Below are 17,236 nucleotides of genomic sequence, written 5' to 3'. Positions count from 1 at the left end.
GAAAACCGTGCCAAAGGTATTGCTGAAGTATAGCTAGACCATGTCAGCAGGCTTTCCTTCATCCACCTGGTGGGTCACCCAGTCATAGAAGGAGATGAGATTGGTCAAGCAGGACTTGCCTTTCATGAACCCATGCTGGCTGGGCCTGATCCCCAGGTTGTCCTGCCCATGCTGTGTGATTGCATTCAAGATGACCTGTTCCATCACCTTTCCTGGCACTGAGGTCATGCTGACAGACCTACAGTTCCTGTAGCTCCTCCGTACGACCTTTCTTATAGATGGGAGTCACATTAGCAAGTCTCCAGTCATCTGGGACTGCTCCAGATGACCATGACTGCTGATAGATGATGGAAAGTGGCTTGCAATCACATGCCATGCTGTGTAACATGCTCTAGGTCACCTTGCTTGAGCAGAGGGGTTGGACCAGATGATCTCTGAAGATCTCTTCCAACTTCAACCATTCTGTGATTCTGTGATCCACCAGCTCTCTAAGCATCCTTGGGTGGATCCCATCTGGCCCCGTGGACTTGTGACAGTCCAGGTGGAGCAGCAGGTCTCAAACTGTTTCCATCTGACTCATGGAGGGGTTCTTCTGCTCTCTGTCTCATACTTCCAGGTCAGGAGGCTGAGTAACCTGAGGATAAGTGGTCTGGCTAGTAAAGACAGATGCAAAGAAGGCATTAAGAATTCAGCCTTTTCCTTATCCTCAGCAGTCATGTTCCCCCCTGCATCCTGTAAAGGATGGAGATTCTCCTTGCCCTTTCTCAGACTGTGAATATATTTGTAAAAAACATTTGTGTTATCCTTTACAATGCTGGCCAGGTTGAACTCATGCTGGGCTTCAGCATTCCTGATTTTTTCCCTGAATATGCTGGTAATTTCCTTGTGCTCTGCCTGAGTTGCCTGCCCCTTCCCCCACCGGATATAACCTCTCTTTTTCCCCAGGAAACTCAGCAAACGTTGCCTGAGGTGAGTTGAAAGGAGAAAGTTCTGAAAACTGGCTAAGTCTCCGTAAGTGGGAAAAATTAAAAAAAAAGAAAAAGAAAAAAGAAAAAAAAGAAAAAAGAGAAAAAAAAGACGGGTGGTTGGGGGGAGTCACCCGCAGGGTGCCGAGGGTGCGGAGGGGTTAAGCCCCGCCGGCCCGGGGGCGGAGGCAGCCCGGCCGGGCTCTGCAGCCGCCGCCGCCCCGCGCGTCGCTATGGGTCCGGCCGTGCGGCGGGGCTGAGCGGCGGCCCCCGGCCATGTCGCAGCGGGGGGACGGCGACCTCCCCGAGCACTCGCCGCAGGCCCGAGGCGCCGTGGCCGAGCTGCGGCGGCGGGCGGAGGGAGAGCCCTGGCAGCGCTGGCCGCAGCCCCTCAGCGACGCCTTCCTGCTGAGGTTCCTGCGAGCCCGGGACTTCAACGTGGACCTGGCCTGGAGGGTAAGGTGGGGAGGGGGGCCTCGCAGCCCGGTGGATCCCTCGTGTCAGCCCGCGGGCCGAGCAGGTCCCGGGTGGGCTCGGAAATGGAGGCTGAGGGGTGACGGGTGGGTGATGCACGCTGCTTGGGTGTTTCGTGGGTGTAGCGAAATGTTGGTCATGGAGCAACGTGGGAGCAACGCTGCGGAAAGGTGCGGTGCCACTGCCAGCTTGGTGTGACCCCACCAAAAGCCATAAAGGTTATGGTACGTGTGGTAAGGTCACGGCTCCGCTCAGGGAGCAGCATCCTTGCAAGGGCATCCTTGAGTATCCTGCTCAGGCCACCAGCACCTAGTACACCGGCTGGTTTTGCTACAGATTTATAATTACCCTAGTGTAAAGCTATCAGTAATAAGTTCCTTTATCTTAGAATTTAATGGTTTGACACCTTTCAGGCTTTGGTAAGTTTTGTTGCCTTCCTGGCTGTTTACGTGGCTTTTTGCCCTATAGACAGTGCATGCCTATTTTCAGTATCCAAAGGTACAAATTGTTATTAACTGTTTCCTTTTTTTTTTTACATAAAGGGAAACCACTAATCCTTCTCAACAGAAAGTATTTCCGAATCTTCCCAGGGCAAAAGCATTTACTCACTTGCATCACTTGGGAACTGTGTTTCCATGGAATGTGATGCTGATGACAAAGCATCAAACAACAGAGCCCAGCTTTTATTTTCTGACTTTTGTGTGCTGTAGATCTTCCAAGTTCAGTGTCTCATGTCGCCACAACTGAAGATTGTTTGCATGTGGGTGTACTGCAGGATCAGGGTGGCTAAACAAGAATGTGAGGAATTGTATGATGCTCTTAATAATAATTAGCTTAAAAATGTATTTTGTGTTCACCTCGCTTGATTCATAACATTGGCATTACAGCTTTAAATCATCCCTCCTCAGCAGAAGAACAAGCAAGTCAATCCAGATTCCTTTGGCTATTCATGCATCTTGCTTTTGCTTGAAGTTCATGAGATTGCTTTTATCATCTGTGCAGTAGCAATTGTAGGACTGTGCTGTTCTCTTCTTTCTTTCCCAACAAAAGCTATTCCCCCCCGGTATTACTAGATTCCAAAAAGTAGAGCTTAATGAAGGTAATATGCACTCCTACATGTGTTGCAATACTGGGAGTTAATAATCCTGTAGACAGGGCAGTGTCACTTCAGAATTTGGTCCATACATTTCTTCTGATAAGTTGTGAGACATGTTATAGATGAGACTACTCTTTGAGAGTGTAAAATCAAATCTAGGTTTAGAGACAGAGCCTACAGAGTAGCAGATTTCCTCAACTCTGTGAGAGTCAGCCAGCCCTCAAGGGCTGGAGACCTGCTTTGGAAGAACCAAATCTTTTTAGAATCTCTTTAGAATTTCTGGATCTCTACTGGTTGTGAACTCTAAAATGCTCGTTTGGACCCTTCTTTGTTCTGAGACATTTTGATGATCATAAACCACACATTTAATCTTTCCACCTAAAATTTCTTTCTCCAAATGCAACTTGTAATTAATCTTCCACATACCAGCTGACACTGATTTCTAGGTTACTTCCCTTTGGAAATAGCATGGGAAGAGCACAAGAAACACACACACATATTTATTATCTGCAGTCAACGTGTTCTTAAAAAGCCCAAGAGAATTATTGTGCAAAAGTCTGTGGTGGTCATAAGATGAATATTTGTCCAACCCAAGTGTGACCTTATGCAGAGGTTATAGGTTACATTAGTACTTCCTTCTAGACAGAGCCCTCCTGCCATCTGTCTAGACAGGGGGTGCTCCTCCCCTCCTGGTTAGATGTCCCCTCTCAGTTTGGAGCTGAGGCTGATACGGCCCCTTTTCCCCACTGGGCTTCTGTGTGATACTGCACAGCACTTGTAGAGCACCTAAGGGATAATCAGAGTCTGTGGCACTGTCAGTGCTTATGACCAAAAGACTGCAAGCTCTTCTCAAGCATCTTTCTTGGCATGGGTTTATACTTAGCCTTAAATATTAATTCAGAGTCTGGCCACTGACCTAACTGTCCCTTGATGCATGCCTGGTTAATATGTGACACAGATCTACCTGATTATTGGCCTCTCTGGAATTTCAGTTTATCAATGTTTGGATGTCTTTCAGAAAATAATAATCTGTTAGATTGTGAAAAGACATTCAATTTCTGAGTCATTTATGTTAACTTATTGGAACAGAAATCTACATTTTCCTGCTGGCAATTCCAGATTTGTTTCAAAGTACTGATCTGTTGATATATGCGTATGAAATGCTGGAAGAAAATCCACCATTGAAACAGGTAGTTGGTGCTGAAGAACTCGAACTGTCTGTATGCTTTAATGTCAGTGACAAATTTAATTAAGCACAGTAGCATACGGTTCTTGTTTTAGAAGAAATTATTCTCCTGCATTTTGAATCATGGGAAAGATTAATTTTGGCCAAATGCCTTATATCATTGAAAGTGGATGGAGATGTATGCATTAACCCTAACCACTTAAGTACAGCCTCCAGAAGAAGAGGTGAAATTAAGCAGATAGATTCCGCTATGGGATTTCAAATATGTGAATGCTGTCGGTGAGAATGTGTTAAGACAAAATCCTTAAATCCTATATGAAATCCTGTCACCAGGAATAAACAGAAAGTCTGTTGACACAGGCAAACAATAACTGTCAAATATCACATCAAACCCTGAATAAGTCAATAAGACAGTTCTTGTCCTGTGAGATTTTAAAGCAATGCTTACATCCCCAAAACATTGACACTTAGAAGGAATGGTGTTACATTGTCACAGCATCTTCTACTTGTGGCTTTGTATTCACCCTGAGAAATAAAGGTAGGGGTCAGATGTTAATCATAGAATATCACAAGTTGGGAGGGACATGCAAGGATCATAGGACTCCACAAAGGACTAAATAAAAAATAGACCATGTGTCTGAGAGCGTTGTCCAAATGTTTCTTGAACTCTGACAGGCTCGGTGCTGTGACCCTGGGCAGCCTGTCCCAGTGCCTGACCACTCTCTGGGTGCAGAACCTTTTCCTAAAACCCAACCTGAACCTCCCTGGTTGCAGCTCCATGCCATTCCCTTGGGTCCTTTGGAGACAAGTGGCCATTACTGTGGCTGATACCACCAATTCAAGCTGGAAGCAAATACATTCTGCTTAAGTTATATAGAAATCAGAGAATCACAGCATAATTTAAGTTGGAAGAGATCTCTGTAGATCATCTAGTCCAAACTCGTGCTTAGTGTGGGTCCACATAGCAGATCAGTCAGGGCACTGAGCAAACCTGTTAAGTCTTGTTTTGAATGATGCAAAAGATTTCACTCTGGATATAAATTCATACCAGACCTGAGCATGTTGTTTGCTCGTTCATTTGTACAGGTATACCTATGAACTATACGTGTTTTAAACTGAAAAGTGGGCCATGGGTCTCCAATAATGTGGCTAAAGCAATGGGTTTAATTCTTTTATTTTATTATTATTTTTATGTTTGACTTTCTTGCTGTGATCAAAGATACTGTCACAGTACAATTCAGTAAAAGCGCATCATTGAAATGCTTTTCCTAACACACCACTTACTTAAACTTTTTTAAGCATCTTTTTTAGAGTGCTCAAAACCGTATAAATATCTAGGATCCTTCTAGGAGTTGTGGTTGACACAAAGGCATATAGCTAGACTCACTCTTTGCCTTGCATTTGATTTATGGAGGAAACTGTGCTGCAAGTAGGTTGTGTAGAAAATCTAGGATGAATAGTATGGGTCAAGCATACTGCTGTATGTGCATACTGCATGTATACTTGCAAAGTGTCTGAATACTGCTGGATTTCAGGCTTTATCTCTGAGCATCTTCACAGCAGTCGAATATAAATACTAAGTTCAAACCAGTTACTTGGCTGATTTTATTCTCTTTTGTCAATGAGAGATTTGATGAAAAGGGTGGAAGAGCCCCTGGTGGGTTCTCTGAACTGACTATTGAGGAAACATAAATCAGTCGGCCGCTCTTCCCTTTGTGCTAAGCCAAATGCCTAAACTTACACATGTGCCAGTCTTCTCCCAGCTGGTGAAGTGGTAATACATGTGGAATTAGGGAAGTTCTGTGTCCATATAAAAATATTTTAAATTCTGTACCATATATACTCTATATTTAAATTCTGTGTGTAGATGAAAGTGCATATATAAAAATGTAAAATACATACACACCTTTTTGCATATATTTATTTATGTTTATAGTGGTTCTGTAACAAACACTGTTTTCTAGTTCTTTTAATTCTAAGTAAAGTACTAAGTTCACTTTTCTTTGTTTTGCATCACATGAAACTTGGATTAATCAGTAACATTTCTATCTCTGATGTTCAGAAATCTGGAACTATCCCCAAAAGACCTCAGGAAAAGGCTCTTAATTAATGCTTAACTCCAGACAGTGGAGTTTTTCATCCAGCTTTACCCATTTATCAAGCTATCTTGCATCTATTTTCAGATGCTCAGCAGCTTCTAAGTAGGTTACTCAGTTTGTAAACATAGATAATTACACATTGAGATGTTTTCCTTGTAGGTGCATGAGACATTTTTATTACATTTACATTGCATTTATCCAATGTAATCCATGCTTCTGTTTTTCCTGATTATATTAAGTTGTTTTATCTTCTGCATTCAGACTGATTATTATATATAAAGTTTACATTTTTCCTTGCTGCCTTTACTAAAAAAGGCTTTCCTATGTTTTAAATATTCCACATGAATTTCTGTGTTTAAAAAATGTTACACCAGATATTTTCAAAATAAAGCAAAACTGTAAGTATGTACTGCTAATTTTTGAATTCAGTTATATATGTAAGAATTACTCATGTAAGTAGCTCTGTGTGACTGGAGTATGTCCAGCTGCTAAGCAAGTGATTGTTTACATAAGCAGAGACTGAAAGAAAATGTCTCCTAACTAGCTGCAGATGCTATGGAGGATTGCTAACCTTTACTTCAGCCATAAATCACCATTTCAGGTAATTAAATCACATGGTTTCAAAATCTGAGAGCAATTTACTTCATAGCTTCCTGGACAAGGGAGGTACGGCTGGACCTTAGCCATGCCTCTGTAAAAAGATGTACCATTTGCCCATGTCATGGAAGGTGTCAGAAGTGTTCCAACCATATATTTATTGCAGAATGAACAGTCAGTAGGTAAATTATATCTTTCGTAAGGATCTTGAGTGTGTTGCAAGCTGTGAACACCTTTCCTTTCCTCTCGAGGCTCAGAACTTGAGCTCTTGCTGTTTTTAACTTGGGAAAGTTTAATGCTCATGAAAAGAATAAATTATCTGTACTGACAAATTGGGATTATTCAGGGGATTGAATGAACATATTTATTCTCATCTTGGTTTTGGCAGGCAGCTCTTCAAAATCTGTGGAAAACATATAAGCAATTGTTAATTACTTCATTATGTTGTGGTACAACTGAAGTTAGAAAAAAAGGGACAGAGGATGAAGCTACAGATGTTTGGTTAGCTTTTTTGAGGGCGTTCCTGTGTTTTTGCTGCTCTTTAAGCATCTGTGTTGGAAAGACAAAGGAAAAGAACACAGTCTGTTAACAACGCTGTCTGGTTGGCACAAAAAAATTGCCCTTTATTGGTGCTGGACTCTACAGAGCAAGATAGTTGTGGCACCTCATCTGGCCTATTTTTGCAATCACAGTGAATTCCTGTTCCATCAACTTCTTTTCCCTGACTACCTTCCCACCACCTATTTTGTTTGGTTATTAAATTAGCCTGGATTAGAACATATTTAAGACTTTTAGTAAAATTATTTAGCACTTACATGTTTCTTTTTTACAGTGTGTGTTTTAGGATGAGGCTTTTATCAACTTGCTCATTGCCAAATCGAATGGGATTTTAGTGTGGCAGATGCTCATTTTTGTACCTATAAACACTTATTTATAAGTAGTATTTCCAGGAAGGATATAGATAATTGATGAACTTTTAAAATGTGCTTAAGATGATGACCATATGTGTTTCAAACAGTAAAATGAAATTATTAATAATTGTGTGTACAAAACAGGCCCATACTTTGGGGGGAGGAGGGTGAAGAGGGAATTTTCCTCTATAAGACTTTGTACGTCTTTTCCAAGTTCCACAAACCCTGAATGAATCTGATTCATTATCAAATTGAATAATCCTAAATGTAACTTGAGTAAGATTTTTTTTTTTTTCCAGATGTATTTTACATAGGAACTATTGGTGCTTTCTACATAGTCCATGTTTCTTTTCTGACATAAAATTAATAACTGGAGTCCATTAACAAGTTGATAGGATTCTAAATTCATAATGACTTGCTCATTTGATGAAGGATAGCAGCCTTCTGCTTCTAGGAGTGATTTTCTTAAAATGCACAGTGAAATGATAGCTGATTTGATGAATTAAACCTCTGACTGTGGCCACATGTTGAAAAGCACATTTTAAACTGTGATTTTTATGTAATACCTGATGCATATCTGACATGCACATTTATTTTTTCTAGTTACTGAAGAATTACCAGAAGTGGAGAATTGAATGCCCAGAAATAAGTGCAGATTTACAACCATCTTCCATTCTTGGTCTTTTGCATGCTGGCTATCACGGAGTCCTGAGATCAAGAGACCCGTATGGAAGCAAAGTTCTAATATACAGAATTGGTGAGTGACAAAATTTCTTGGACCTGTTTCATACCTGGTTCTTGCACTAATGTTTTTGTGTGTGTTTTTGTTTATTTAATTATCACAATTTCAGCAGCAAAATAAAAGTATTTTATGGGTACAGCACTGGGAGATGATAAAATTGAAGATGATATCAGAATGTCTTAACTAGAAAAGTAACATATTTATTGCTCCCTGTTAGAAATACCTTTAAGATAAAGATGGATTCATTGAGCTGCAACAGTTATATCATTTGACTTATAACCAGTATGGCTAAAGCTATACTATCTTTTATGATGGACTGATTTTCTTTAAATAGAATTATTGTCTGCATCAAAAAAGTCTTAAAGCTAAAAACCTGACAATTAAAAACCTAAAACTTACAAGAGTATGCAGTTATTTGGCCTTGAGTTTCCAAACAGTAATTTTGTTCCTATGGGAATTTTCAAAGCTGTATGCTAGGACTGTGCTGGTGCAGATGCAGCACAGAGGGGAGAGATGGAACAGAAAAAAGGCACGTATCTAGCCATGTACCAACATCCAGCTTATGTGAGGATGAGTTTCACCATTTAGATGTATGTAGCTGAAGAGCCCTGTATAAGATACACTCTGAACATCCTTGGTTTGTATGATGCAGTCCTCCAAATCTTTTAAAAATACATAGCTAAATGATCACATGATGCCATACTTCTTTGTGGTTGTGTTGGACATAGAAATGATTTTTGCCAACCTTCAAATAATTGTTTTGATATCAGTTCATCTAGCAGAAGGAAAGGCTTTTCTTTGAAAAGTTGTGCTCTCTGAAGATTGTGTCCAGGGTAAATGCTCATACCATGCAATTCTTTTCTCAGGCCTCAGAAATGAAAATGGGATTCACTGAATCTTGGCAGTATTACTGTATTGAAGAAAAATTTATGAATTGGGTATGAATTGATGATCTGTGGCTTCTTTCAGGGGTTCCTGAAGGCAATAGACAATGATTAGCCTATTTGAGCCATACTGTGCTTCGTTTTGGTTTCTGCTAAAATTACTCTTAATGACTTAAGCTGTTCCTGTCAAAATCTTGTACTGGAGTCTACAGTAGATAGCACACACTTGTATCATCTACAAAAATAGCATGAAAGATGAGTGATAGAACAGACATAGAAAATAATTTCTGTACTGGCAAATCTGTTTAACTCAGAACCTTTGATATAGCTGGTTACTTTTTCCTGAGAAGAACATTAGAAGCAGTAGCAAGTGAAAGTAGAGGTTTGTATGCTTGTGGTAATGCAGTTGCAATCTTATTTACTCTTCAGGACAATGGGATCCCAAGTTATTTACAGCGTATGATGTGTTTCGTGTAAGTTTGATCACGTCTGAACTCATTGTAAAGGAGATTGAAACTCAGAAGAATGGAGTCAAGGCTATCTTTGATCTTCAAGGGTGGCGATTTGCTCATGCATTTCAAATCAGTCCAGCAGTGGCCAAGAAAATTGCTGCTGTGCTCACAGTAAGTATGACATACTGCTTTATGGTACTTCACTGCTATAACTCCCGATTTTTCTTCCATTGTAACTTATGGTAATTTTTCCTTCCATAGACATTTTTAGAGGTCATGCAGTTTGAAAGAACAAAATCTTAAATCCATGAAATGTCACACAGCTGAGGCATAAGCTGTGCTCGATTTGACATAAAGTATGTTCTTGTATAGCAGCAAATGCCCTTTAACCTCTAATGTTTTATTAGAATTCCACTGGCCTGTTACGATACAGGAATTTCATGAGTAGATGAAGCCTACTTTTGTAAGGATCTCTTCTGTTCTACTCTTATTACATTAACTTGACATTCAGAACTTTTTTTTTTTTTTCTTTTTTTTCCTCACTGAGACTCAGAGAAGATGAGAAATAGCATGTGCTAGAAGCATTTAAGAGCAAGAGAATACTAACTTGTTGGCCAGTATGGATGATGCCACACAACCATCCATGTGTGCTACCAGCAGTGTAGAATGTTTGTTTTGCTTGCTTTTCCCACCAACACAAGCAGTATTTTGTGCAAGTTAGTGCTACCTCACCTCCTGACTTTAACAACACTTGTAGGGACCTTACTGTCTTTAAGACTTCCCTTTCTGTCAAATTCAGGTGAATTTTTGCTATTGAATTTGAAAAAAAAAAAAAAAAAGATGGGAAAGAAACAGAGAAATGACAAGCAGGCTACACTGTACATGTATAATCCTGTTTTCCTTCTGAAGTTAAGCTAAATATCAGTAATAATAAAACCGATAACCTATGGTGCAGAAATGAGCTAGGGACATAATCTCTCACTTTGATTTGGTAAGGTTCATGTCTGAGGTTGAGTCAAAGCTTAGTGAGCTAATAGCATTAGAACTTCATCCATCCTTCACTTTTGATATTTACTATAGAACTTCAATGAAACTAGCAGGTATTCCCCTCCCCCCCCTTTTTTTCCCCATCTAGAATAAGACAAATCTTCATATGATTCTGGGCCAGATCTCACGAGAACAACCACTGAGAGTGTTTTAGTTGATTTCTGAGGTAGTAAACTAGTTACTAGTAATTTTATGATCTTGAAATTGAGAGCAGAAGTTATGTAGAATTATATTCACAATTAAATCTGAAGGTTTCAATCCATTACCTCAAACCAGGAAATTCTTTGAATGGAATATTTCCATTTCCATTTATTTCAGATTTATTGTATGCTTTTCAGGCTTCTAAAGGCTTATCATAGCTACTGAAAAAGAGAGAAAAACAGATTGTGTTTCTAGTGTTGTTTTCTTGTATAACGAATCAACTTCACTGGTTGTTTTTTGTTTGCCTTTTTTTTTTTTTTTTTTTTAGATTCTTTTCATCTTGCTAACTGGGTTCTTATACTTCTCCCAGAGGTTATTTGAGTGTTGATCAATATGTTTATAAGAAAAAATTAGGACCATTGTTTTCAGCTCTATGTTTTTCTTAAGAAATGTATTTTTCATGCAAATTATTATCCCATATGGAGAAACAGAAATTAATAGAAAGGAAATAAATGCAATACAGAGTGGAAAGCATAGCACCATCAGTAAGGAACATCATCTTGAAAAAAATCTATTATCCACAAGCAAAACCAAATTGTTTTGTGAAGAACAGGATAGTAGACTTATGACATATGATAACACATAATAATGTGTAGTAAACCTAAAACCTGACAGTTTTGAGGTCTTTATCATGCATTAAAATCTAATACAATTTGCACTTAAATGCATGTGTTTTTTTTTTGTTTGTTTTCCTTAGCCATAGAATAGTGCATGAAATAAGGAGAAAAGGACTACTGTATTAGTGGGAAGAACTGTTTGTGACAAGTGCCATTTTTATAAGCAGAAAAACTGGTTGCAGTAGTAGTATCGGAGAGAGATGAATGGAAGCTATTTTTTCCCTATTGCATAATACTGTCTTTGGTCACTGCCATACTTCCTTTTAACTTGCAAAGTCGTGGGACTTCTCGATGAATCTTGAATCCAACTAGCAGTATTTCAAACTATAAAGGCTGTATAGTAGATAAAATTTTAATTTTATGACAGTAATCTTGCTGTAAAACTGAACTTCTGGCTTGGGCAAATTCTTACTAATTTCAAGACTTTTCTCTGGATAATATTTTTTTATTTTATTACTTTTATTTAACTTAAATATAGCAACTTTGATAGTATGTATGTATACATATATACATAAATAAGAAAAAAAAATATTTTCCTCCAGGTTGTGAATTGCCAATGAAAACACGTGGCTAGATACCTTTTTGGTAAAGGAGCAGCAGGATCTCTGCTGTGAAGAACTGTACCTCGGAGGAAAAGCTTAGCACAAGCTTCATGTGCATTACTTATGTGCAATTTGGTTTTCATGCTTTTTTTTAAAGTCAGCCTCTTCATATACTGATTATTTTTTTTTTTATTTCTAATTGGAGGAACAAGGTATGTTTTTCTAAGCAGTGTAAACTAAGAGCACTCCAAAGTGCAGGAATTAGCAAGGTCAGGAGGAATTTTCTAACCTATGGACTAAGTAGTCTTCACAGATTTGTCCTTAACAATAGAATCTTTTCAATATTTTATTTTTCTCATGCTGTTTTTTGTGTCTGTTGACAGGATTCCTTTCCACTAAAAGTTCGAGGTATTCACTTGATTAATGAGCCTTTATTCTTCCACCCAGTCTTCGCTCTAATTAAGCCTTTTCTCACTGAAAAAATAAAGCAACGGGTGAGTGCACACAAAATTTATTTCTACCACAAAACTCCTACATTATAATCTGCAGCATTTCCTTTAGGATGAATACTGAAAAGGATACGTCATGTTTATGTTTTAATGCTATGCTGGCCTCTGGAATCTAATTGTAAAACGATCACAGTTTCCAATAATGTCAGAGTTGCAATTGTTTGCTGTTGTCACCACTGTAAAGATTAAAAAAAAATACACGGTAACTTGAAGGGTTTAAATAACTTGCTTAAGGTCACACAGCAAAACTTCTGCAGAATTAGGAAGAAATAGGTCGCAGATCTCCTAGCACTCGATCTATAAATGCCAGTGAGAGATTGTCACTGAACAGTGATATTATGCTCCAAGTTGTGCAAAATTAGTAGAAGACAGCTATCTAGTTCTGAAAATGCTGCAGAGGCATTTATGCATCAATAAAGAGGTCGGGCTGAAGTTCAGATTTGTTTTCCAAACAGCTTCTTAGCTGTTGCAAATTATTTTGTAGTTTTAAATTGGAAAACTCTGCATTTGGATGCAAAAGCATGCCAAGAATTCTGTAAGAATTCTAGTTTATTGCAATACAGGAAGGACATTGAAAGTTTCAGTTGGCAGAAGAGGAAATGCTGTTAAGTGTTAACAGCAGAGCTAAGGTACAAAATAAACAGCACAGTCTTTTGCTATTCTCCGTCTGAGGCCTCCTTGTCTCAGCACATGGATCTTGTGCATTTACAGTAGCTGCTGCACTCCAGGACAGTAAAGCAAGATTTTCCCAGTCAGTGATGTTTGCCCTTTTCCTAGCATGTGTGTTTTGTTATGGGAGGCAGCATTGCTTCTGCCAGCCTTGTGTAGTCACTCACTGACACACAGATGATACAGAAAAGAGTATGTTCCAGCAGCCTGATGCTGTGGCCCTTCCCCTGTCATATTAATGTCCATGTAACAGCCCCCTATCACCAAACGCAGCTCAGACAATCTCTGGGGCTAGAATTCAAAAAGTAGGAAAGAGGACAGATGGACAGTAAAGGCCTGAAAGAAAACAAACCAAATATCATGATTCATGGAATGGAACTGGCTTAGAATTGCAAGTATGAGCTGAAAAGAAATCAGAAGGACCGGTTCCCCATGCCTTCATAGGAATAATTACTATTCACTCATTATCTTAGTGCCTGATGTGGAAACATTAAAGGCAGCTAGCTACCTTTTGAGTGAATGTGCTTGTAGTCTTTGTGTAATAATAATCACAGAAAATTCTTGTCAATTGTTAATAAGAGGCTTCTAAAAGTTTCTGACTGAAAGTAATGAACAAGGCTTCAAATCAGCTATAATAAAGCAAGAAAAGAACAATTAGAATGACTGTATTAAAAGGGTCAAAGTGGAGGAGCAGTCCAGGATCTAATTTCATTTGGAACTGAATCGTAAGGACTGAAATGTAAGACTGAGGTATCAATTCTTTTGAATATCCACCTTGGCACCTCATGAACTTATATACCTAGCACATAGTGTTGTTTGTAAATGCATATAGCAGGACCAGATAGTAATAGCCAGGTGTCGAACATTGTTATTTTTTTCTAAAATGACTGAAAAGCAACTACGTGATACCGATCATAACAAGACCAAACCCCAGTATTCCCTGGTTTAGGTCAATTTATCTATATGGGTGTAGTTAGTTTTGGCTCTTGTGCTTGCAGCTGCATAAAATGCAGTTCTCCAGGTTTTAGTCCATGTTCAATCCATCTGCAGACAGACTGAATCATCATTAAGCAGGACAGAGTTCGAGCATCCATGTGAAACATGCTTACGCAGTACTTTCTTCCTCATTGATGGAGGTCATTATGGACACTTTTAGTAGAACCAAGCTGAGGGCTTAAGCCCTTGCATTGAGTTTGTTTGCTGTTTTCACCCATGAGTCTAATCGCTGTACTGAAGTAAATGTTTTTCATATTTTTTCTTTAGGTGTATATGCATGGAAATAACTATATGCAGAGTCTGACTGAACACTTTCCAGTCAGCATTCTCCCACAGGAATATGGAGGGGAAGGAGTCTCCTTTGAAGAGCTGGCCAAGGAATGGACTGACTTCATAATGTCGTCCGCAGATTATCTCCAGAGCATTTCTCTGGTTGCCCATAAATAACCTTATGGCAGTATTACAGCAGTTCATGAAGACTGGAAGTGGAAATAAGTTTAATGTGAAATCTTTCATGTAAACTTGAAGTTACTGTAAATGAAATCAGTATGTCTTTGCAGGGCACTGAGGGCTACATTGACTGCACTTTTATACTAACTGGAGTGTATCAGTATGTACATCTGAGGAGACGAATTCTACATTTGCAATACTGTTTGTAACTGATTAAGTTGTATGTCAGTAGTTGTGCATTGGATAGCATATTATTGATACTGCTCCTGTTAAGTCACTGGAGAAAACTCCTCTCTAATAACATAGTCCACAACCTTACACTTAACTCTTTTATCTTGGCTTGTCAAGATGATAAGATACAAAGCCAAATAATTTAAGTGGAACAAAATATGAATGGGGTAGACTAGTTGCAGAAGTATGAATACAGGCCTAATTTACAACTGGGGGAAAGAGGCTGCTTTTTGGATTGATCTCAGGGAAACGGTTGTTTTGTTAGTTTGCGCTGCTAAGATTGCACAGTCAAATTGAGAATTAGTCAGCAATAGTGAAACATTTGTTAGCTTTGTGCTGCTTGTGCAGCTTCCCATTTTGTGCTAATTAACACAGTAATCTGCTAGTTTCATAGAGGAAGATGAGAAAAACACCATGTACATGTTCTTCAAAGGACAGCATGAACCAAGAGGAACTGTTAAGAGAGTCAAAAGAACTTTGAAAATTCTCATTTTTCTTTCTTCGGAGATACTGTCTGTGAACAAGTTATAAGCAACCCAGTAATGCGAACACTTCATTCCTGCTGTAGAGTGTTAGAGGTCAAGAGCTCTTAGCTGTTTGCAGTATCAGTTTGTTTTGAAGGGTGTAGTAAATTATCCTTCATAGATCTGAGCTTTAGAAATACCTGTTCTGTGGTTTAAGGGTGCTTGTAGGTCACTTTCAGCCTCATCTTAGGAGTTGCTGGCTATCTTCTTTCTTATCTTCAGAAAAGTAATTGGCAACTTGCCAGCTTATGTCGTGTTGGGCACTGGATGATTTAACTTTCTGTTGAGTCTTATATGTAACGAAAAAAATCTGTCTATAGTTATAAATGGATTTTTCTAAGGGACATGATTCATAAAGAATACTGTATGTGTATAAGTTGTCTCATATATTACATAGCAGTAACATCCTACATTCCCCAATATTTAATAATCTGAAATGTTAATTTACTTTTGACTGTTATTTGTTAAAATTCTGGAAATACAGCAACTGCTGGAGTTCATTTACACAATTTTTATCTCTCTTTTGTAACAAGCTGGGGGTCTTTACATAAATATTAGATATTTAAGCATTTCGTGTGAATGTTCATATAAATGAATCAATAATGCTTTACTTCTCAGGTAGCTGGAACTGCTAACTTCAGTTATTTTGAAATCATTAGAAACATTGGGATGCTGTATTAATACATGTTTAGGGGAGAGAAATAAGAATATCTTATTAAGTCAGAAATGTCTTATTTTACTTTATCATTGATACTCTGTTATTGCAAAAGCCAGTGGAAGCTTCTCTTTATTAGCATGAGGAACACCTATGAAATTCCTATATGGTAGGTGTTAGTTTTCTCTGATATAGTAAGATAAATGTCTGTTATAAAATTCCTTCAAAACTGACGAAGATTTTCATTTTTTTCCAGTCCCCTCATTTTCTCAAGTGCATTTTCATTCTTGTCTTTCAGGATATCTTTGAAGCAGAGCCTAAAGCTAAAGAAATTATCTTCCTGATGCATTTTTATATATGCACGTTTCATATCCTTTTCTCAGATTGCACTATTTAGTGATATGAAAAAAGCTCCTTAAATTGACGAGTTCATTGAAATGATTCTTCTTCTTAATTAGAAAATAAACTAAGTAGCCAGACATCTGGCAATTCTTCAAGAGTTTAACTAAAGTTCCAAATCATTTATGAACTGGAGAACTGAAAATATTATTCTGAAGTTACGCTCCTTCAGTTTTAGTCCTTGAATGTGAACTGCATAAAGGAATCAGCCATGTTTCAGTGAACAGAAAACTTAATATTTTCCTATGAAACCAATCCCTGATTGCTGTGCTCTTATCTAAAAGAGACAAGAATCAGATTACTTCTGTTGACTGCATTTGTATATGTACACAAACAAAATTTATGGGTTTTATCTCTGTTTGAACTACACCATCTCTGTGAAGTCCAAAGTGTCTTCAAAAATATCCTGAATCTATTATTAAATGGTAACATGAATATGTAACACGATGGAGCACTGAATAGTTATTTTTTTTTTTTTCATGAACTGTTAATTATTTTTAATGTTTACACGTTAAGTAGGAAGTCTGTACATGGAACATTGAATTTGCTGCTATTAACGATGATCAAATAATCAGAACATTTGCATAACAAATGGAAAAGGTGTTAGTGTAATGGGCGGCGATAGAGCACCCGTGAGCTTTAGAGTAAATAAATTTGTAAGTGCCTTATTCTTCTCTTGTAAGACCAGGAGTGCCTTCAAAAGAAACAAACCTGCTGTGAAATGCTGATGCAAGGACTGACAACAAGCGTCATGTAATGCAAAATGTTTTTTAATTCTTTTTTTTTTTACATGTTAACACCATTATTATCAATAAACTTCTTCTAGCTGAACCGGCCTCCCCTGTCGTTGAGAATTTATTTTTTTTTAGCGATACAAACACTTCGCCCGGGCCACATTAGCCGCCGGGGGCCAGGCCCTGCCCCTCGGCCCCGCCCGCCGCCATTTCCCCCCCTCAGCCGGAGGTCGATCGCGCCTCGCTTGGCTGGGAG

The 17,236-nt window shown here is 38.6% G+C and overlaps 1 protein-coding gene across 1 annotated transcript; it reads left to right on the top strand.

Moving 5' to 3' along the window:
- The first annotated feature begins 1,143 nt into the window (after positions 1 to 1,143).
- TTPA (alpha tocopherol transfer protein) lies at positions 1,144 to 17,077 on the top strand. The gene is made up of 5 exons (XM_035318532.1): positions 1,144 to 1,421; positions 7,932 to 8,085; positions 9,384 to 9,577; positions 12,197 to 12,307; positions 14,255 to 17,077. The coding sequence occupies exons 1-5, from the start codon at positions 1,242 to 1,244 to the stop codon at positions 14,432 to 14,434; spliced, it is 819 nt and encodes a 272-aa protein (XP_035174423.1). The 5' UTR covers positions 1,144 to 1,241; the 3' UTR covers positions 14,435 to 17,077.
- Positions 17,078 to 17,236: the final 159 nt, after the last annotated feature.

The sequence above is a fragment of the Oxyura jamaicensis genome, chromosome 2 (genome assembly GCF_011077185.1).
Source record: "Oxyura jamaicensis isolate SHBP4307 breed ruddy duck chromosome 2, BPBGC_Ojam_1.0, whole genome shotgun sequence".
In the NCBI taxonomy this organism is placed as follows: Eukaryota; Metazoa; Chordata; class Aves; order Anseriformes; family Anatidae; genus Oxyura; species Oxyura jamaicensis.
Note: the sequence above shows the minus strand (reverse complement) of the source record. Positions and strands in the feature narration are given on the sequence as shown.